Source organism: Pipistrellus kuhlii, unplaced genomic scaffold (genome assembly GCF_014108245.1).
Source record: "Pipistrellus kuhlii isolate mPipKuh1 unplaced genomic scaffold, mPipKuh1.p scaffold_m20_p_5, whole genome shotgun sequence".
In the NCBI taxonomy this organism is placed as follows: domain Eukaryota; kingdom Metazoa; phylum Chordata; class Mammalia; order Chiroptera; family Vespertilionidae; genus Pipistrellus; species Pipistrellus kuhlii.
The window spans coordinates 13537275-13559637 of record NW_023425551.1 but is presented as its reverse complement, the minus strand read 5'-3'; the positions used below and the strand labels follow the sequence as shown (position 1 = coordinate 13559637).

At 37.4% G+C, this 22363-nt stretch overlaps 1 protein-coding gene across 7 annotated transcripts in view; it reads left to right on the top strand.

The window, feature by feature from the left end:
* Positions 1 to 22363, top strand: part of PTPRK (protein tyrosine phosphatase receptor type K) — a 452587-nt gene that overhangs the window by 372768 nt on the left and 57456 nt on the right. For all 7 annotated transcript variants that reach the window (XM_036414972.2, XM_045572992.1, XM_045572993.1 and 4 more), the window contains exon 13: positions 1154 to 1190. In XM_036414972.2, the coding sequence (XP_036270865.1) occupies positions 1154 to 1190 (37 nt within the window). The remainder of the gene's footprint in view (positions 1 to 1153; positions 1191 to 22363) is intronic.

Genomic DNA, 22363 nt, shown 5'->3' with positions numbered 1-22363 from the left:
CTGGGAGAAAAGGAGAGAGAGAGAGAGAGAGAGAGAGAGAGAGAGAGAGAGAGAGAGAGAGAGAGAGAGAGAGAGAGAGAGATCAGCTGCCTCCCATTCTCAACCTGACCAGGATTGAACCTGTAACTAAATATGTGCTCTGATTGGATATCGAACCCACAACATTTTAGTGTATGGGAGGATGCTCCAACCAACTGAGTCACCCTGCCAGGGTGTGAAGTAGTTTTTTTATGGTTTTAACTATCGATATTATTAAACTCTTTAGTCATGGAAGGCTCCAAGTGACAGTATGTACTGCCCAGCTTTGATCTGAGTGTGCAGCTATGAGGTGAAAGTGAAGTTTATATTCAGATCTGATTTGTATTAGCTTTTCAAACATGTTTTCTTTCGGATTATTCAAAAAGTACAAAATGCAAATAGAATGCCATTATACTTGTCCCAGACATGACAGCCTGTTTCATTACAATGTCAAAAAGAACACCTAAATGTTTAGAAAAATATTGGGGGGAAATCTTAAGTTATTTGTTGTTCGTTGTTATTGCTGTTAATCCTCACTTGAGGATACACTTTTCCATTGCTTTTAAGAGAGAATGGGAGGGATGGAGAGGGGAAGGGAGAGGGAGAGGGAGAGGGAGAGGGAGAGGGAGAGAGAGAGAGAGAGAGAGAGGGGAGCGCGAGAGGAGAGATAGAGAGAGAGAGCGCGAGAGTGAGAGAGAGAAGAGAGAGAGAGAGCAGAGAGAGGAGAGGAGAGGAGAGGAGAGGAGAGGAGAGGAGAGGAGAGGAGAGGAGAGGAGAGGAGAGGAGAGGAGAGAGAAACATTGATGTGTGAGAGACATTGATTGGTTGCCTTCCACACACACCCTAACTGGGGCCAGGATGAAATCTGCAACAGAGGCATGTACCCTTGACCTGGAATCGAACTCGTGATCCTCTGTGCTCTGGCCAACACTCTAATCACTGAGCGCACTGGTCAGGGCTTAAGTCTTTATCTTACATTTAAAAAATTATCTGAGAATACATACAAAATACATATAAATTGTATTCTTTATAAGCCTATTTTATAACCTCAGATTGATCTTTATAATGGTTATAGTTTTTGAAATAGGAAGCCTGTGTTTACACTGACTATTTTATTTCGTTTTTACTCCATCAGGAAACTAAAACCCAGTGTGTACGAATTGCTACAAAAGGTAAGAGGTTTGCTTTATTTTATTTTTCAAATTTCATTATCCTGCTTTCTAAAATGAAATAGCTTTGTTCCCTGCTTCAGGACTAATTACATGTGGCACTTCTATTAGAGTTTTGTAGTAGGGCTCAGTTAAACTGCCGGCCAAGTCCTCTGACTCACTTGGGTGTCTTTAACATGAAATGGTGCTACTTTTCGTCCTGTAGGAATTGACTGGAGGAATCTTGATATGAGAATAGGAGGGATTTAGAAACCCTTAGAAGGGCTTTTTTTCCTGCCATTTAGTGTCTGAAAGGTCTTGTGTTGCGAATCAACCAAGGTATTGGAAAAGCCCGGCAATATCAATTCAAACTCGCAAGGTGCTTGTTCAAAAACCATCGTCACTTTCTCTGGTAGATGATCAAAGGTAAAAAGAAGCAGGCTAGTCTGTGCATGTGGAAGCACATAGGGATGAAGACTGGTCCATAACTTCATCAATGGTGCAGGTTCATTGGAGATGCTTTCCTTTTTTTTAATCCAACTGATGCCAAGAAATTAGATCTATGATGGCTAATGGCCAGGGCAATTCCTACTGACAATTCATAGGATAGCTCTGTTGCCTAGTTTTGTTTTGTTTTTAGGAGAAAACATTTTCATCTTCGAATGAGTAGATTTCAGAGTGGGAGAAAATCCCCAGCATTCACTATGTTTTTAATCTTTCATTTAAAACTTATGGGAGAGAGAGAGGGGTCGGTGTATTTTAACAAGAGGAACAAGAAAAAAGCTGTCTGCATGCAGACATGGGCCTCCGCGGAGAGTTGGCGCTCCGGGTTGTTTGCCGCTGGAATTAGTATTAGACCCACGTTCGTGACTAGTCGTTGATTCCTGTGGGTAAAAATGAATGGCTATATTCTGTCTTTGCTGGCATCATTCCTTTCATCATTTTTTCTCATCTAATCATCAGTCTGCTCAATTAAGCATTTGTGTTATACCCTTGTTTGTAAAAGCAAGAGAGACGTTTTTCTTGACTCATGAGAAGTAATAAAAAAGCTTTACAGAAGAGAAAATAAGTACACTTTTCAATTCAAATACTATGATTCCTCATGATATTTAAAAAAAAACAATCCTTAATGAAGGGAGAGAAGAAATAGATACAGATACACATAATGTACAGAATTTACTTTATTTTAAAAACAGCTCATGGGTCAAGAAGTAGAGTTGAAAATTTTAAAGATAGTGGCAGAGAACATTTATGGGTAAACATATCAACTCTCTTTTTCCAAACTTAAAGCCAGAAATGTAACGTGGTCTTGCATCAGCTTCCAAAAAGATTTTTAGATATTTTTTAACTGAGAAAAGATGGGTATAAATGATTTAAATTTTTCCTTATTTGGTTATTTCATTATTTGCATTTACACAAACATTTGCCATTTTGTCCCTCTCTCAATACAAATAAAATTATAATGAAAAATATCATATGGGATTTAGACAGCAGGAGAGGTAAGCCAGACTTATCAGGTGGCACAGAATATCTTCCTGAAACTCAGAGGTAGTAAGAAAAAGTCCATTTGGGATCATTTCTTCTTTGTTTAATTTATCCTGCTGTGCTCTGGATCTCCAGATTGGCGGTGTGATTTAATGAGTAAGAGAAGAGGACCCTGGCTCTGGATTATCTGGGTTGATATTCTCCTGATTTTACCCTTTACTATTCTTTAACATTTGCAAATTATTTAACCCCTCCCTCCCTAAAGGTGCATAATAGTGTATTCAATCCTCACTATGATTGTGAGTGTTAAAATAGTTTATACCTATATATGAAACATTGAGGGCAGAGGGAACACATGCCAAGACCTTGAAGGGAATGTGTGCTTAGCTGCATGGAAAGTGGACTCAGACCCTGAGGATGAAACAGACTGTTCTTCATTAGTGATTTCAGACTTCAGCTTGAGTCAGAATCCTGTGGAGGCCTTATTAAAACAGGCTATTGGGCCTCAACTGCAGAGTTTCCAAGGCAGTAGGCCTAGGGGAGGGCCCAAGAATGTGTATTTCTAACAGGTTTATTGCCATTACTGCTGCTGTGGTAACCACACTACCTGAGTACCAGTGCTCTGAACAAATCACACGCACCAATGCCATGTCAACCAGAGCACTGTGATTATTAGAAGACCACTATAGTACTCATTTCTCTAATATAATTAAAGACTAGTCCTGAGTTATTTTTTGTAGCTAGAGTAGACTGATAGCATCAAACTGAGGATGCCAGTTGTTTATCAGAGATAATTTTATCATGTAGAGTTCATTCACATCATGTCAACAGTATTCTACAATAAATTATTGCTTTATTTCTAGAAATGCTGCCTTAGGAGACTAATGAGAATGATACAACTCCTCTGCTCATATAACATTTCATAGACATTAATGAGCAAGGGTCAGAAATAACATTATCTTGCAGAGTGAAGATGGCCGAACTCTTGGTGATAAGGTTCTTTCTCTTCTAAACCACTTTTTTTTAAAAACTGTCAATCAACACTGAGCCTAATTACATTTCTAGGGAATCATATTATATTAAATAGATAATGGTACCCTTAATAATGCTTCCCTCCCCTCCCCCAACCTCCACCAAACAGTCCAAGTTCTAATCTTCAAAATACTTTGCAGATATTTTAAGGATCTTGAGATAGAGTAATGATCCTGGATTATACAGGTGGACTCAGTAAGAGTTTCTATAAGTGGCATGTGGGAAGCTCACAGTCCCATATGATGACAGAAGCAAGAACTGGAGTGATGATGTGCTTTGCAGAAAGACAGAGGGGCCATGAGCCAAGGAATGCACGGTTTTCAGGAAGCTGGATAAGACAAATGATTTTCTCCCCTTGTGCCTCCAGAAGGAGCATAACCCAGTGAACTTCTTAATTTTAGTACCATAAGATTCCTTTAGGACTTCTGGCCTCTAGAACCATCAGGTAATAAATGTGTGTGGTTTTAACCCACTAATGTTTGGCAGTTTGTTACAGCATAAAAAGTAGCCAATATAGGTTTTGGTTTCTGGAACCTGGGTCCTACTGTAACAAATACCCAAAAATATGTAAGTGATTTTGGAATTGGGCAGTGGGTAGAGGCTTCAGAGAATTCTGGGAGCATGATACAAAATGCAGAGCTTGCCCTTTAACAGTAGAAATACCAATGTTAAAGTGTCTGCTAAAAGGGCCCAGAAGATAGGGGGAGCATGTTTCCAGAAACTGGAGGAAAGGGAATTTTTGCTACGTGGCAGAAATGTATTGATAGTTGAGTTATGCCCTACAGTTATGTGGGTAACAAAATATAAATGATGAACTTGGATATGTAGATGAAGAGGTTTCCAAGCAGTGTTGAAGATGCAGCCTTTTTAGAAACACACACACTCAAAAAAAAGCCATATTTGTTATTTGTACACATATTTGTTATTTGTTGATATCTTTATATACTGGAAGTATAAATTCCCTATTTTAATCCTTTGATTTTGGAAAAGGCAAATACTAAATTTAAAAACAACAAACAACTTAAAGAACTTTTGTTCTTAGCAATTGAAAACAGGTCTTTGGAGTGAATCCGCACATCAGAAGATTATATTAGTTTTATTGCAAATGAGCTCTGCCTCTCTTTTTTCTATATTTATCCTGTTGTGAGAATTAAAGATCAAAATCCAGTTTGGTCTCGTTGAAATACATTTGCAGAGTGTTATAGAGCATTGGTTTATGATTATTGCTCCACAATAGACAAAATATTATTTATCCCTATTTGTGTGGTGTCTGTCATTATGCATCCTATTCAGTTTTTTAATGAAATGTGAATTACTTTAAAGATTATCTCTCTGAATGAATAAATGGCATTAGAGTAGAAAGTTAATTGAATCTTTCTTGAATGATCACTATTGATAGAAGGAAAGACAGAAAATTACATGGTTTTGAACTTGTTTTGTGTTTAGATTAGTCAAGTATTTTTATTTTTATTTTTTTGTGGTCAGTTTTCTACTATTCCCTAATTATATTTATAAAAAATCTTAGAAAAATTCTAATTCATTTTTTTAAATTTCTCATATTTTGTGAAAATGAGATACAAAAAATGTCACATACTTGAGACATAGTTTAGTGTGCTTTTAGAGACAAACAGTGAATGCTATTACCCAAACAGCCAAATAGTTCTGGATTTTTCATGTCCTGTTTTTGATACAGATCACAACCTAGCTTCAAAAGTTGGAATCTTGTTCTTTTCTTACTTTTTTTTTTTTTTTTTTTTTACTCTTTTAAGAGCTCTTGCTGATTATCCAGATAAAGAAATTACTCCTTCTGCTTCATTGTTTAAGGAAATGCAGAAATTAATGTTGCTAAATAGTGGAGGTGATAAAGTAATTCTGGCCACACTTTATATATCCTGGTAAGAACAGAAAGGTCACAGTTTGAGGATCAGTGACCCTTAAGTAAATATTCAAATTGTCCTTTTAAATCATTGTTATTCTTCCTGAGAGATGTTTGTGTGTGCAGGTGTGTCTTCCATATTGTAAACTCAGAAAGCGGAGTTTTAATTGCTGGCTGCTTCTGTTACTTACAAATAACACCTGGCTTTGCATCTGTTCCTCTTAAAATGCCACTCTTTGCCTATGAGGAAACCAATTTTTGGTCTATTTGCTGCAGTTATTTCCCAGATGAACCTCCAACTGAGCTATGCTTTTGAGATAGGATTTCACTGTGTTAGTAAGACTTTCCTCTGCTTACCCTGATAACCATCGTCTCAGGTTTGACCTCTTAATAAAAAGCTGCTCTGTATTTGCCAGTGATTATTTTTCTGACAAGTTCAGCTCCTAGGGGAGATAATTGAAGTAAGTGTGATTTACTGTTGGTGGTCTAACAGTATACTCAAGACTACAGCAAGTATGAAAATTTTTGTAGAGAGACAAGGAAGAAAGAAAATTAAAGGTCTCATGAGAGTATGTAGCTAAATCACCTCATGTAATTTTGGGACTTATCTCAAGGCTTCCTATCACATCACTTCTCAGGAGTAATGATGGTAACAACTACATTTTTGGTATCTGATTATTTAAAATATAAATTTTATAGTATCATGGTGAACAACAGTCACCTCTTTTTTTAATATATATTTTTATTGATTTTTTACAGAGAGGAAGGGAGAGAGATAGAGAGTTAGAAACATTGATCAGCTGCCTCCTGCACACCCCCCACTGGGGATGTGCCCACAACCAAGGCACATCCCCTTGTCCAGAATTGAACCCTGGACCCTTCAGTCCACAGACTGACGCTCTATCCACTGAGCCAAACTGGTTTTGGCAACAGTCACCTCTTGAATATATCTTTGCTTAATTTCCCTTCATCTAACTATTCCACCAGCTGCTAAACATTGGGAGTTTGTCATCCATTCAGAATGTATTTATGGCTTGTTTACTCTCTGTCCGGCACTACGCCAGTTACTGAGCTCCAAGGAAGACGGCTGTAGAATGGAAGGCATGATGCCTATATGTAGTTACCATGCAGAGTATTTTTGGGGTAAAAATAGGCATTGGCCACATCTGTCTTAAATCATGAGATATTACCCTTCATCTGAAGATTTCTCAACTCTGCCAAGTTCTGTTCTTGGAAAGAGAATGTGTTTCTTTTTACTCTGGTAAAATATTTAAAGTGTATGTTATAGATTTACTATAATTTAGGATTTGGTAATAACCTACATTTAACAATTGCATTCTGTAAACTATATAGGCTTTAAATCTGATTTTATAAAACAATTCGTCAATGTTATGTGTTACAGATACATTTTTTTAAAATATATTTACTCAACCTGGTAAGGATCTCTTTCCAGACATTACAATTATGGAGACATATCTATATTTCTATAGATAGAAAAATATACAGTGTTGTGGTTTTTTTTAAACATTGTTGTCATCCCAAATTAGTGGCATGAAGCTTTAACTCAAAATTTTTGGCTTGGACCAGCCATGTGGTTCAGGTGTTGAGCATCATCTTATGACCCAGGAGGTCATGCTTTAATTCCCAGTCAGGGCACATGCTCTGGTTGCAGGCTTGATCCCCAGTAGCAGGTGTGCAGGAGATAGCCGAGCAATGATTCTCATCATTGTTGTTTCTGTCTCTCTCTCCCTTTCCCTTACGCTCTGAAATCAATAAAAATATATTCTAAAAATATTTTTGTCTTGGACATATTTTCAAGTTAGAAAATACACATATTACATGGTATATGAATATATGTTTAACCCTTCCTCCGTTGTTGGACATTTTGATTATTCATTTATCTTGCAATTATATGCAATGGAATAAACATCCTTGGCTAATATCTTAATTATCTGTTGTAGAATAAACTCTTAAAATCAGCCGAAACCGGTTTGGCTCAATGGATAGAGCATCAGCCTGCGGACTGAAAGGTCCCAGGTTCGATTCTGGTCAAGGGCATATACCATGGTTGCGGGCACGTCCCCAGTAGGGGGTGTGCAAGAGGCAGCTGGTCGATGATTCTCTCTCATCAATGTTTATAACTCTCTATCCCTCTCTCCTCCTCTCTGCAAAACATATATTAAAAAAACTCTTAAAATCAATATTTCTAAGACATGTGCTGTTTATCAATTTTAAAATAATTACAAATTTACATTAAAAAAGAATTCTACAACTTTATGTCTCAAACAATTTATTTTAATGCTTGTTTCTCCATACTCTTTTATCATTACTAATTGACACCAGTATTTTAAGATTTTGCTTATTGAATGTGCAAAAACGTGGTTAACGTTTTGTTTCATTGTTAAATGATTTATATAATGATACCATTGAATTTACTTTAAAACTATTCCATAAAGAATGAAGAGATAAGCACATGAACAGTTAACTGCTTAATTTATGGGGTGCATTTTGTTTTAAGTTGATGAATCAAATAAAATTTAACAAACATTCAAGCTCTTTTGTTGAAGGCTGCCTCTTAGGGAAAGCCTAGAAATACTTTAGTTTCTTTGGAATATCTTTAAGTGCACGGTGGTTCTTTTACACTTCCTGAGCTGCAAGCAATTCTAAATCATCTTGGTTTATGTTATGCTTTTATTAATCACCAACAGTCTCTGATTTCAGAATTCTTTAGACTTTCTCACATTGAGTAGGACAGCATTCCTAGAAGCTGTGAAAACTGTACTTTTTATTCTTTAAAAACAAAATGTGTCAAGAAAACAATCAAGGTATGAGAAAGCACGAGTAGCCACGAGGAAGTTGGGATTTATTAGGTAAGTCAGTTGGCAGAAGCAGATGTGAAGATGATTTTAAATTCACTGCTAAGAGAACCTTAAAAAAAAAATCCAGTTTAAAGAACCTATTTGAAAAGCTCATACAGTGCTCTGTAGAATGACAAGATGAATGTCATAACATAGAAAAATACATAAGGTAGACTACTATTTCAAATTTCTCCTGAAAAGAAAAACAAGTTACATCTCTTCTAAGATATATGACCAAGTGAAAAAAATTAGAAAAATATACACACCACCAGTTAAGTTCCGTTTGACTTCTGTTTACCAGATGTTCCAATAGAAGTATTTCTCAGTGTTCAGTATAATAATGTCTATGAAACAATGCTGTGAGAAGTCTAAACTACATCACCCGTTTATTGATAAAGAACATATGGGTTTGGGAATCAATGTTAAAACCACATAGAAATATTGTGTGAAGCAAAAATTTTAGTTTTCCTCTCAGTATAGAAATTGCTTAAAAAATCTGAAAGAGAAAAGTTAAATCTCCCCATGATATGTATGGTCATTTAAAGTAATGTTTAGCAGAGAAAATAAAAGACTATTTCATGTATATCAGTTTAAGATATACATTCTTAAGCCTTGATAGGCAGTGTCCCAGGAGGCTCGGAAAATTCTGGATCCCCAGTCTCTCTCAAAGGACTGGCTTACCCCACATTTACATCATGCTTTTATTTGGATCCATTTTCAGGAACAGTTGTCATCATGCAGGGTATCAGAAAATGACCTAAATTAACATTTCTGCAGGAAGTAGAGGCACCTCAGGATAGGAGAATCCAATTTCAAGTGTGCCCTGAGATGTAAACTATTTCAGCCTTTATCTGGAATGAGTTAAATGGCAGTGTATGATATTTCTATTTTCTCACAGAGGATCTATCAGTGCTAGAGACGTAGGTCTAGATATCAAATATATAGGACTGCTTACTGCTAAGAAGATCTGATTAGCACAAACTAAAAGGGTGGGGGAGGTGTGGCACTGTAAACAAGATTTATTTCCAAGCACAACTAGGAGAATGAGTTAGGAAGAAGATTGAAAGAAATCAGGTCATTTACTTTTTTAAAAATCAGGATGATTGGTAGTCCTTTTCAAGGATCCCTTGATATATCTGTTTGTTTGTTTGTTTTCGCATTTTGTTAATTGTTTATTTTCCATATTTATTTCAGTATCTTGTTTTAATAAGTACTTATTAAGTGTGAACAAACTCAGGACATGTAGTTACGGAACTGCATTTCGTTTTCCTAATTATTTTTTCATTGACAAAGGTTCTCTCTTTTGTTATGGGTAATAACGATCACTTCTTTTAAAGCTTTTTTTTTTCTCTATAATCATTGCTTACTCATACAATCAGTGTTCTGTATAGAATTATGTTGCTAGCAGCCGTCGTATAGCTTGGTTATCTGAAAGATTAAATGTTTGTCTCCAAAGATCTCCCAGATGCAGCTACTCCCAGAAATGTAATTGGCCACCAGAGAATATAGATTTGGTGGCTTTGTTGAGATCACTCTCCCATATCCCTTGGATTCCTTGGGCCTTGGTTATCTGAAGCTTTCTTTTTTTTATATACTGGGGCATGTTTATGGAACAGAGGGTCCCCAACCCTACTAGTCCCCCAATACAACAACTGTTTTGTAAGGCCTTCTTCACTTTCATGAAAAAAAAAAATACATTTATTGCCGAAACCGGTTTGGCTCAGTGGATAGAGCGTCGGTCTGCGCACTGAAAGGTCCCAGGTTCGATTCCAGTCAAGGGCATGTACGTTGGTTGCGGGCACATCCCCGGTAGGGGGTGTGTAAGAGGCAGCTGCTCGATGTTTCTCTCTCATCGACGTTTCTAGGTCTCTATCTCTCTCCCTTCCTCTCTGTAAAAAATCAATAAAATATATATATTTTAAAAAAAAACATTTATTGTACCAAACCTACATAATTTCAAAAGTAATCAATAAAGCTTTCGAACATTTTTATTCTAAAAAGCACTAAAGGAAATACTTCGAATAAGATGTCACTAATGACCTATATCAGTGGTCAGCAAACTGGAGCTCGTGAGCCACATGTGCCCCTTGAGTGTGGCTCTTCCTAAAATACCACGTGCTGGTGAGCAAGTACAATGCGATTGAAACTTAATGGCCCATGGGCAGAAGTCAGTTTTCCACTTTCAAAAGAGATTTCAGTCATTGTACTGTTGATATTTGGCTCTGTTGACTAATGAGTTTGCCGACCACTGCCCTAAATGATTGGGCCTCACCACATGGGGAGACCAAAGAGAATACTCTGGAGGACTGGTTTGCTTTCAAGAAGCTGGGCCTCAATGCAAAGGAGATTTTTATTTGGTTTTTTTTGCATATGAATGTGTGTGCTAACTTAGGGGTTCAAATCCTCATTGACATTCATAGGACCCCAATCAGACTTAGTATTGTGTGAAATTAAGCTTTAGTCATCAATTTTACCTTACCATAAAAAAATCCTTCATTAAATATAAAGCCACCATTTCATTTAACTTCTAAATCTGTGTCAGTAAAATAAAACAAGTTTACCTTGATGCAATAATAGCAGACATATGCTGTTCTAAAATCCTCAGAAACCTGGCAAGGTGTAAATTGTGAAATAGCTATGACCTCATAACTTTTCGAGAGAGGCCTAAATCCTTTGGAAATAGATCTGTCAGCAGGGCTTTCATACTCTAAATCTGACTTCCGAAATTGCTACCTTCTACCACAATTTGTCCATTATATCCTAGCCTCTCCAGACATTTCTCCACGAAGCTCACTTTCAACTTAAGAGCATAGTTCTGGCATCTGTGCGAGGCCCCAAGCGCTGCCCTCATGTGCCAAAATTAGCAGTGCTTTTCTGAGATATTCATCAGGAAATAGGAACAACCAACTCATTTCGTTTAGAAATCTAAAACTGTGTTGTTCATTCTTTTCCTACATTCTACACATCTACCTCCACTCCCACTCCCCTTCTCCAAAGTCCATAGTGTCTTCACCAACAGTCCTATCAGTTGTTTAAACATTTAAAACTCAGCTGCTTTCCCTCCTGGGAAGGTCGCAGCGCTTGGAACTGGTTCACAGTACACCTTAGTCCGTCTTCTAAAAATATCATCCAGGGAATAGAGGTCCAGTGACAGGTCCAGCCAGGTCCTGCGTGCGCTGTTGCTCTCCACATGGTGACCCTCACTGCTGTTATTCCTTCAGTAGTCAGACCGACACCTGTGACGGAGGCTAGCAACCCCTTTCTTCATGGGATTGATCTAAAATAGGAAAAAAAAAAAAAATGTAGAACTCACCCACAGTACCTTTCAGCCCTTGGAAGCTAAAATTATTGCATCTATTCATCCCCTGAAAGAGGTGAATGTTTTCGCCCTGATAGCTTAATTGACTGCTCATAGTTGACGGTTACTTGATTTTATTTCTCCTGTCTAGTTACATCCAGCTTATGGACAAGGAAGACATTATAAATAATGACTGACCTGTTTACTTGTAAATTTCTTGGGTTATAATTAGAGTTTAGAATTACTCTTCTAGAAGTTTGACCTGGTGAAGCTATTAGAGCCATGGCCTTTACAAAACAGTGACTCTTCTGTTAGGGATCTGGGTAGAAGGGACTGGCTAAGCTTGGGGGAACCAGCATGATCTGTCGCACGGCGCCAGAAGCCACAAGGAGGAAAACCACAGGAGGCTGAATAACACAGCGCAGAGCCCAGAAGCTGGGGGTAGGGTGGAGCAGGAACTGACCCCCCATGAACTTGGAAGGGAAGATGAAGTCTGGAGCCAGAGCTTAAATTTCACCAGGACATGAGAGGCAACACCCAAAGGGACCCCTGTAGTCTGCCCTGTGTAGAAGCTGGAAATTAGGAAAAGACCAGAGGTCAAAGTCAGACAGGATTATGAGACCGGAGCAGGTATAACAAACCAGAAACACGTGAACTGTTCAAATAACGGCTGTCTTCCCCAGGAAGCCCTGGTTATTGCAACTGCTGCTGGAGTGAGCGTGCCGAAAAGCTGGTGATGGGGGGCATGAAACTGAGTTTGTTGATTCAGAGAAGGTGCTTTTCTTGTATAAGGAAAGACTAAAGTATGGAGTGATACATCTCTTTGGCTTTGTCATTTTAAAATTTAGTGTTTAAGCTACCTTTTAACTCAAAATTTTCAGATTAAAAGATAAAGGAAAATATTTTTTAAATAAGAGAAAAGAAGGCCAAACTCAATTTGATTTCAGGAACATTTGGGTGGTAAGTTATTAGGGAGCAGAGATAATTATTTTTTTTTAAGTAGGGTTACTTGGCATTCTCTCATTAGTTGTCACACATAACCACCAACCCCCCCCCCACACACACACACAAAAAAGGTACTTGCCATAGTCTGTTCCTATATAAAAAATTCAGAAATATGACACAGACATTGAGATTACTTCATTAATTTCTCAAAATGATTCAGGCAGCTCAACTTCACATCTCACTCTCTTTAGAATTTTCAGCTTTTACTCTATAGCATTTATATATCATTAATGTTATACAGCCTGTATTATTTTGTACATTTATTTTCTTTCTGAACAAGGTGCAAAGTTTTAGAGGGCAGGAACTGTATCTTTAGCTGTGGTGTGAAAGAAAATGTACCAGTCTTAGAACCGGATGACCTGGGTTCTACAAACCAGTTGTGTGGCCTTAACTAAATCACTGACCATGGTCTAGATTGCCCAAACTGTAAATCCCACTAACTGAGTCCTTCTCAAGGATTTTGGCAAGGTAACATTAGAACATCCAAGGCTTAGGTTCCTTGTCTCTGCTTCAGCTACTGTGTCTGCACTTTCATTTGGTTTGCATAGGATTTTTAAATATTTTTAATATGTTTTTTATTGATTTTTAGAGAGGAAGGGAGAGGAGAGACAGAAACATGGATGAGAGAGAAATATCATTAGTTGGCTGTCTCCTGTACATCCTCTTCAGGGTTTCGAGCCTATGACCCGGTCACATACCCTTATTGGGAATCCAACTGCAAACTCTTGGTTCCTGGGTCAACACTCAACCACTGAGACACACTGGCCGGACTTCAATATTTTAAAAATGTCCCCTGCTATGAAAAGTTTGATTGATATCATGGTGTCTAATATCTCTTCCAAACTTGAAGCTTTATCTTATCTGCCCCTTCTTTGAGTGTATTTCTTTGAACCTAGCTAGTATCTAAATAAATATTTGTTGGAGAAGAAATGAATGCTGGACTCCATCATGCAATGTTCAGATGTTCACAGCAATTTCTATGTGAAAAGTTTAGTATAGCCTGTAGCAAGTGACATTTTTTTTACTTTTGAGGATAATTCTTTTTATGTCAGCCCTTGATTCTTCTTGAACATGATTTCTGACTCCAAGAAATAAAAAGCAAACCTGATGTGTACATGCTTCGTGCAGAGAATGAGCTGCTTTTAAGATATTAATTCAGCTGCTATCTGATCAGCCATGTCAGACTTATTCTGTGGAAATAAGAAAAAAACAACCTTCCTTTTCAGTTTGAGTCACACATAGGAAGGCTTTGATAAGATTAAAATAATCCAGGAAAGCAATTTCAAGATGCACAGCCAGAAACAGGAGCTAAGAAACACCCGTGTCTAACATGACACAGCCACCCAGTGGAAGAATCATGTTTTAAGGACCTTCCACTGATAATGTCAGGATATGCAGATGAATATGAACAGCTGCTGAGTGAGCTGGAGACACTGCTGGTTTAGTTAGAAATCTTATGATGTGTATCTTTCCAAATGTCTTACTGCATTATATTCTTTTTTTTGTTTTTTTCTTTAAGTTTCTTTTTCTTAAAGAGGCAATTATGCTGTCTCTTGGAGGGTGTGCTTTGGTGTAACTCCTGTCCGTTTTGGTGCTCTGACCCGATCCCTTTACCGGAGCTTGTGGACCTATTTTCTAGTTTCTGTGTTGTTGTTTTTTGTGTGTGTATTTTTGTTGTTTTTTAAAAAAATATATTTTACTGATTTTTTACAGAGAGGAAGGGAGAGAGAGAGATAGAGAGTTAGAAACATCGATGAGAAACATTGATCAGCTGACTCCTGCACCCCCCCTACTGAGGATGTGCCCACAACCAAATTGGCACATTGGGGAGCAGAGGAGTTATGATGTCAGAGAGGAATCCATTTTGACATGCCATTGACCGGAATCGAACCTGGGACCTTTCAGTCGGCAGGCTGAAGCTCTGTCCACTGAGCCAAACTGGTTTAGGCTAGTTTCTGTGTTTTGCTAATGGCTCACATCTTTCCTCTTCTCTCTAGAATCACTTTTAGCTGAAAAGCATTTTCTTTGCCCAGAGCCTTAAGCACCCACCTCCCAAGCCCACTACTAGCTTATAGCTAATGACAAACTGACATGAGGGCACAAAAAACTAGCCCCCGCATTTCAAGGTCAGGTCGCCTTTGGGACAATTTATGCTCCAGAGCTTCCCCAAAAGATCAGACTGAGGCTAGATATCTGCTGAGACCACTCTCTTATTTCACTCCTTTCCTCTTCCTATTCTGCTTCCTTTGCTCCTTTTCTTCTGAGAACCTGCCCTGAATAAGCATGTGCATCTGAATCCTAGTCTCAGCTCTGCTTCCAGGGAACCTACCCTAAGGCAGTAGTATATTTGAGAGCACAGATATTGTCATCTTTAAGCTTTCACTCTCATCTCCTACACATCTGGAACATGATGCTCACGAGTATTTTGAAGAGTGGACAAAGTAAGAAATTTGACCTCCATGTGACCAAGTCCTCACAGTGAAATATGGATAGCTGAAGGCATCAGCAGTCTAGCACAATGCTATGATCTTCGCAGTGGAGTTCAGGATCTGAAGGAAGAGGACAATGCACAAATGAAAATGCTATACAAGAAATATGAATTTAGAAGGCATTGGGGCCAGGGAGTGTCTCTTTCCTGAAGAAGAGCACACTGACCTCTGGCAGGTCAGCTTTTTATTTACTTGAATACACATTTTCCCTTTAGCATTACATTCAGGCATATCAAAGGTAAAGTTTGGTAAACAGTAAAAGGATTATCAGGTTAAGGAATTGCCTTGAGCCACCACTATCTCAACAGATGGTGCTTGGTGTAGGCCCAGCTAACAGCCAAGGTCCATTGGCCTTCTGCATTCCTTGGTGCACTGACAGTATTGGCAAGCAGTGGCTTATAATACAACTATTATAATTTTTGCTTTTTTATTTTTCTTATCAAATGCTTGCATAAATATTTGCCATACTTCCAGCAATTGTAGTTATTTGTAGTTATTACTATATATCATGAGTTTTTCCATATTATGTTTTCACTTTAAATGGCTAGATACTGTTATAAATAACATATTTACTTGAATTTACACTTTTCTTTGCCTTAAGTTTTGTGGGCCATTAAATAGAACAGTAGTTTGGTTTTAGTAAAACTACACATGCTAGCTGCAGATGGGTAGAGATGAGTGGAGTAAACTAATGAGTAGCCAGGAAATAATTTTCTGTTTATGAAATAAACACCCAATTTTGTCTAGTAGAAAGCATGCTTTTAAAGGAAATGATATATTCACTCTGGTAAGAAATGATGAATGAGTGAAAATACGTATCACATTGTGGTGGGTATTTTCTTCTCTTGCAAGTGAAAGTGTTTTAGCTGTATACATGAATGGGGCTAGACAAGTAATTATAAATCTCCAGGTAATTGGTGAAGTCCGTTAAGAACCCACTGTGAAATATATGTCAGGTCTGGAAAAAAAAGTGAACTGCCTTTTTCTTTTGTGGCACTAAACTTAATAATATATATTTTTTGTTTAATGTCTGTCTCCCCTTGTAGTCTTCAGGCTCCATAAGTGCAGAGCTGGGGTCAGACTTGAATCTCCCCTCAGCAGCTATCACAGCAGGGGCTCAAAAAGTATTTGTTAAATGAACTGACAAATACAGAATGAATGAACGGAATGGGGCATTGGTTAAGTGTTGGGTCAACCACAGTTTCAGTGTGAGGATGTGTCTATGTTGCAATTGAAAAGAAAATAACATAAAATAAATAAGAACCTCCTCTTCCATTCCTGAATCCTTGCCTATTTCATTTTTAAAACTATCAGAAAGGATTTTTATGAGACACTCTATACAAAAAGAATGCTTATAATATTTTTCAAAATTATGTAGTCCTGCCAAAGTATATAATGTGATGCATTCATTTTTTACTCCCTAATATTAAGTTAAAATTAATATTAACTGAATATTAAGTTCCTGCTATGTGCCAAACACTTTCAGGTTCTTTAAATATGTATTCTGTAATCTTCAAGACACACCTAGAAAGCAGGAATTATTTATCCCATTTTAGAGTTTAGAAAACTGGGCCCCCAAAAAGCAGAATAATTGCCCCAGATTACATAGCAATTTCCGGACTCAGATTTTTCCTGCTGCCTGTCTGATATGTAAAACAGTGTTTTTACAGATTACAAAATACCTCTGGCCCTTGGGCTGTTGTTGCAACATCCAAACAAACCTGCAAACTTACTCTGAGCTATTTAGAAGAGATATTTTATAAAAATCCAACCTGGACATATAAGATTTTCATCATAAGGGAAAATTACATATGTAGATGAAATTTTCATGGACCATAAACTTCTGGAGAGCTACAGATGTCATTACTTTATCAGCTTTGTCCCTCCAAAATGCCTCATGTCAATTTTTAGTTGCTTTTTTTTTTTCACCTTTAAACATATTTTTTATTGTTGCCAGTATTACAGATAGCTAGTTGGTATTTTTAAGTGGATTATAGGCTTTAGGTATATCATGCTTAGTAATTTATTCAATGCATTATTAAATTATATATCATGCATTGAATAAATTACATATATATATAATTTTTTCACTTAAAATGATATGTGTGTATATATATATATATATATATATATATATATATATATATATATATATATACTTTTTTTCGCTTAAAGAAGAACTTAAGTACACAAGTTCAAAATTTCCAAATAGACATGTTCTTGGACTTAAAAAATAGCCTTTTGAGTAAACACTTACCCTGTTTATCCAAACTTAGAATAGGACTAAACCATGAGTTTTGCTTTCCTTGGCTTCTTCCACGATAACTGACTATCATGACTCTTTCTTTCTTTCTTTCTTTCTTTCTTTCTTTCTTTCTTTCTTTCACACTTTCTTAGTGTGTTTTGCTAGCTGTTACTCCTCCTTTATTGCTTCTCAGGACTTGGATCTTCTTGTCTTATATTTGCTCTGTGATATTTCACCGTAGCTGCAACCATGTTCTGTACCAGGATGGCTTGCAGACCTGTTTCTCTTCTCTCAGATAGCTCTCCGGAGTTCTAGTCTATAACTGCCATACTGTTTCTTGTTCTCCCTGGCATGTCAGACTCTAGAACTTCGAAACCAACCTGATCTCCCCCATCTCCCACCCCCACCCCATTTTAGTGTCTTTGTCTCAGTGTATATTCTTGCCATTTACTGAATAGCTCTTCTCTCTTCCTACCATCCCCTGTCTGGCCAGTTGTGAGCTCTATTGATTCCACTGTCCAGACTTCTAACGCTCTCTGCTCTTCTCCATTTCTAAAGCCACATTTACCACTGCAGCTGGTCATCCCACCACTGCCTTTGCCATCTTCCTACTGATACTCCATAAAATAGCCAGAGGGAGCATTTAAAAATGCAAATCCGATTGTGCCACCTTTAAAATGCTGTTGTAATATCCAAAGGCTCTTAATGCACTTTAAAAATCTGTAGTTCAGTCTGCAAAGCCCTGCATTATCTGATTGTAACCTGACTTTCAAGTATGGCCTGGAGGCACTTCACACTCCCAAGCCACTAAAGGGTCTTTAATTAGTTGTTGCAAGTAGGCCTCTGAAACTGTCTGAAACCCTCACCTCCAAGGTTGCCTTCACTTTTAACTACCACTCAGGACTTGGACCTGGGCCCCCTTTCCTTACTTCGACTTTAGCTGTAAGATTTCACTATGGCTGGACTCACATTCTGTACTAGGATGGCTTGCAAACCCGTTTGTCTTATTTCAGACCTGTCTTCAGATTTACAGCCCAAAACTGTGATATGTTCTCATTCAGCATCTTTCTCAACAGCACACACCCTTTAGGCCTCAGCATAATTATACCTTCCTCACTCCCCAAAGTAGATTAGAGTTTTCTCTTATGTGTTCTCAGAATACCCTATTTTTTTATGTGAAAGGATTGATCAAAATTAGTTGTAAAATTTTGTTTACTATTTTTTTTCATCCCCTCTAAGCTGGGTATATCCCTCACATCTACCCAGTACCTGTCATAGTAAAAGCACTCATGATTTGTTCAACAAAGAAATCTATTCTTCTTGGCTTGGACAAAATAAACTTATCTCTGAACTATATTTTGACATATTATAATAAAATAAGACATCCTATTTGAATATATACTTTAAAATAGTTCGGTTTTCCAAAGAAATGCTATTATTTAAAAGACTAAAGCATATGCTATAAAGTATTATTTTCACAGTTATTTTTCCTCTCTAAAAGAAGAATTTTCACTCTAGGAAGCCATTTAAAATAGTAATTTCAGGAATAAAGCTTGTCACTCTTCAGGAGTTCAGACTCAAAAAAATAAATCTATATTGTGTCTTATAACTGTTTTTCAACCAGGAATTAGAAGAGGTAATCTCTCTCCTTTATAATTTGAAGGGAAACAAAGTCAAAGAGTCAGAAATACTTTGCCCAAAGTAAAGAAAAAGCTTAATTGCTTGAACAGTTATTGAAGCTCAGCTATATGGAAGTTGATGCAAGATGTTAATGGCTGGGGACCAGGGCAGAGAGCATCAATTCTGAGGAAGACAGCCTTTGCTTTTAAGGAGCTTACGGTGTAGTAAGGACAACCTACATATATTTAACTGAGTATAAAATAATGAATAATCAAGACTATTATTTTTAAAAGACCATGAGATTCTGACATATGAAGGGAAAATATATTCTCAGTGCAAGTGGTGAAAGCTTCATGGGAAAGATAGATTTGAGGTAGACATTGAAGGAAATAGGAGGTTAGACTTACAGAAGAGCAGTGGCGAGGGGGCAGGACAGCGGCCCCATTAAAGGTTGAAGATGCATATAAGCTTGGAACACATGAAGAAGGAAGAGGAACTGGGTGTCTGTAGTCATAGTAAGGGCTTTGTGAAAATAACATTGGATTACGGGAATGATTCTCATCCCTTTTGCAAATGTAGCCCTTCGGTTATTGAGAAGCAGTTATTATGACAGGCTTGTGTTGTCTTACTTGATTTAAAAGAAAGATCATGCTGGTAAAATGCAAAAAATAAAAGCAAATTGTTTAAGCAACTTGCAGAGCTTTCTTCAGCTACTATGTGCATGAGTTTGTAAAGGATGAGGAAAGAGTCTGTTAGCAATAAAAACAAGTGAAAGTGGGAATGAAGAGTAGATCTGGCTACAAGATCCGTCACATGTGTCACATGAGACTGTCTTCTATTGTCCTTGCCACTCAATATCCATCAGCAACTCTCTCTCTCTTGATTACCTAAAGCATGCACTTTGAAAAATGTTACTTAAGACATGTTGGAAGGCACATGGATTTTAGTAAGCTGAATGATGATCATCCAAACATATCAAATCCTAATCCTTGGAACCTGTACATGTTACTTCATAACAAAGAAGAATAAATGCAAACGTAAATAAGTCAAGAATCTTGATTTAGGGAGATTATCCTGGATTAACTAGGTGAGTCTTAAATCCAATCTTATGTATTTTATTAAATATATTTTTATTGATTTCGGAGAGGAAGGGAAAGGGGATAGAGATAGAAACATCAATGATGAGAGAGAATCATTGATCAGCTGCCTCCTGCATGCCCCACACCGGGGATCAAGCCTGCAACCCAAGCATGTGCCCTGACCGGGAATCTAACCACAACTTCCTGGTTCACAGGTCAGTGCCCAACCACTTAGCCACTCCAGCTGGGCAATCAATCACATGTGTTTTATAAGAAAGAGGCAGAGGAAAATTTGCCCTGCAAAGGACCAGAAGGCATTGTGACTACAGAGGCATTGTATGGCGCGAGATGACCCCAGTCAAGGCACGCTAACAGACACCAGTAGCAGAAAGATGCAAGGGCCCGATGCTCCCTTAGTACCTCTGGAGTGGTTCCTTGATTTTGACCCAGTGATACTGCTTTTGGACTTCTGGTTTCAGAACTGTCAGAGAGAAAAAAAAAATGCTTATTGTTTTAAGCCACCAAATTTGTTGCAGTGGCAATTGGAAATGAATATGTAAATGGAAAATTATTTTATGATCTTTTCTCTGAGGTGGAGCTGCTTGGTGAGCATTTTATCTTATTTGAGCAATGAGAGAAGCAGGATTTTCTAATCTACAAACCATTGATTTTCATCTAATTTGTTTACTTTTTCTCCTCTATAAGCCTATCTCCTTTGAGGTTCAGCTTAAATAACTTTGATATTACAAAAGTTGGAGAAAACAATCTTTTGGAATCAGGGACTTTGGAATATGAATTCATAGAAACTAATGAAGAAAAAGGAAACTTGGCCTCATGGAGAGAAGATGTCTTAATGCAAATTTTTGTTGTCAGCCAAGTTCATACATGCAGAATGCATAAGTCTGTTTCACTGTTAGGGATTTGGAAATAGCATGAGATAATCTAATTTAAAAGGATTGGCAAATTTCTTCAGCTTTGTAGAATTTATTCCACCCAAGTCAAAGATTTACTTATTATACTGCAAAATAAACTAACACTGTGGGTGACCTTAGTTGAAATGGAAATATTGCCATTTACATTTTTTTATATTCATTTCATTGATACATATTAATGAACTGCAGAAATATGGTGGTAATGCTGCAAAGTCTAATATATTCTGGAAATCCCCATGGATTGGTTAAGATGTAATTGTGAGTTTGTACACTTAAGAAAAAAATTAAATTATTACTTTTCGTACTGATACTTAATTTACATTTATTATAAATATGAACTTATAATAGGGGACTATTAAATTTTTTCTTAAATATTTACAGTGAACAGGAGGATTCATAATATCAGGGTTTGCTAATGCCATAGCAGCATAATCTTATATAGAGAACATCATCTGTTACAATTCAAGCAGTAGAAGTCATGTGCTCAGAATAGACTCTCAGTTGCTAAGTACATGGTGATGTGATAGGATGAGATTGGTCCAGAGGTTTACACAGCTCTTACAGGGAATTATTTTAGGTGTGTTCTTGTGGGTTGAAATGTTTTGTGCTTAAAGGATCTGTTTACTGTTATTGCTGTGCCTAGTGTTATTACTTGGAATATTTAAGCAACTTTGAACTTTAAAAGTATGCTAAATGCCTGTTTGGGGGAGAGGGGAGAATGGTGGACAGAGACTAAAATCTGTGAATTATGTAATTGTCTGAATGATGTGCTATACCATATTTGTAAAGATAAGAGATCAAATAGTTCAGTTTTAAAGTACTAGATGAGAGTTTGTTTCTTTGTTTTTATCACACTTTTTAAAATACTTCCCATCAGAGTTTTAATGGGAAACCATAGCAAAATATTGAATGTGCAAACATGGGGGGTGCAAATTCTTTTGTGAAGGTAATATGAAGAGAAGTATATTAGTCCGGGTCGTGCAGAAAAACAGAATCAGTCGGAGATATGGATACAATTTATTTATTTTTTTAAAGAGTTCACAAGATTGTGGAGGCTGAGAAATCCCACAACTATTGTCTGTAAACTGGGACCGGGAAGCCAGGCAAGTGGCTCCTGGTTGAGTCCACAGGCCTGAGAACCAGGAAAATTGATGGTATAAATTCAGTGTCTCAGCTCTCCAGTCAGGCAGAGAGAGGGACTCCTCCCTTCCTCAACCTTTTTGTTCTAGTGGTCCCTCCATGCATTTGGACGTGTCCCACAAAGTTTGAGAGGACCAT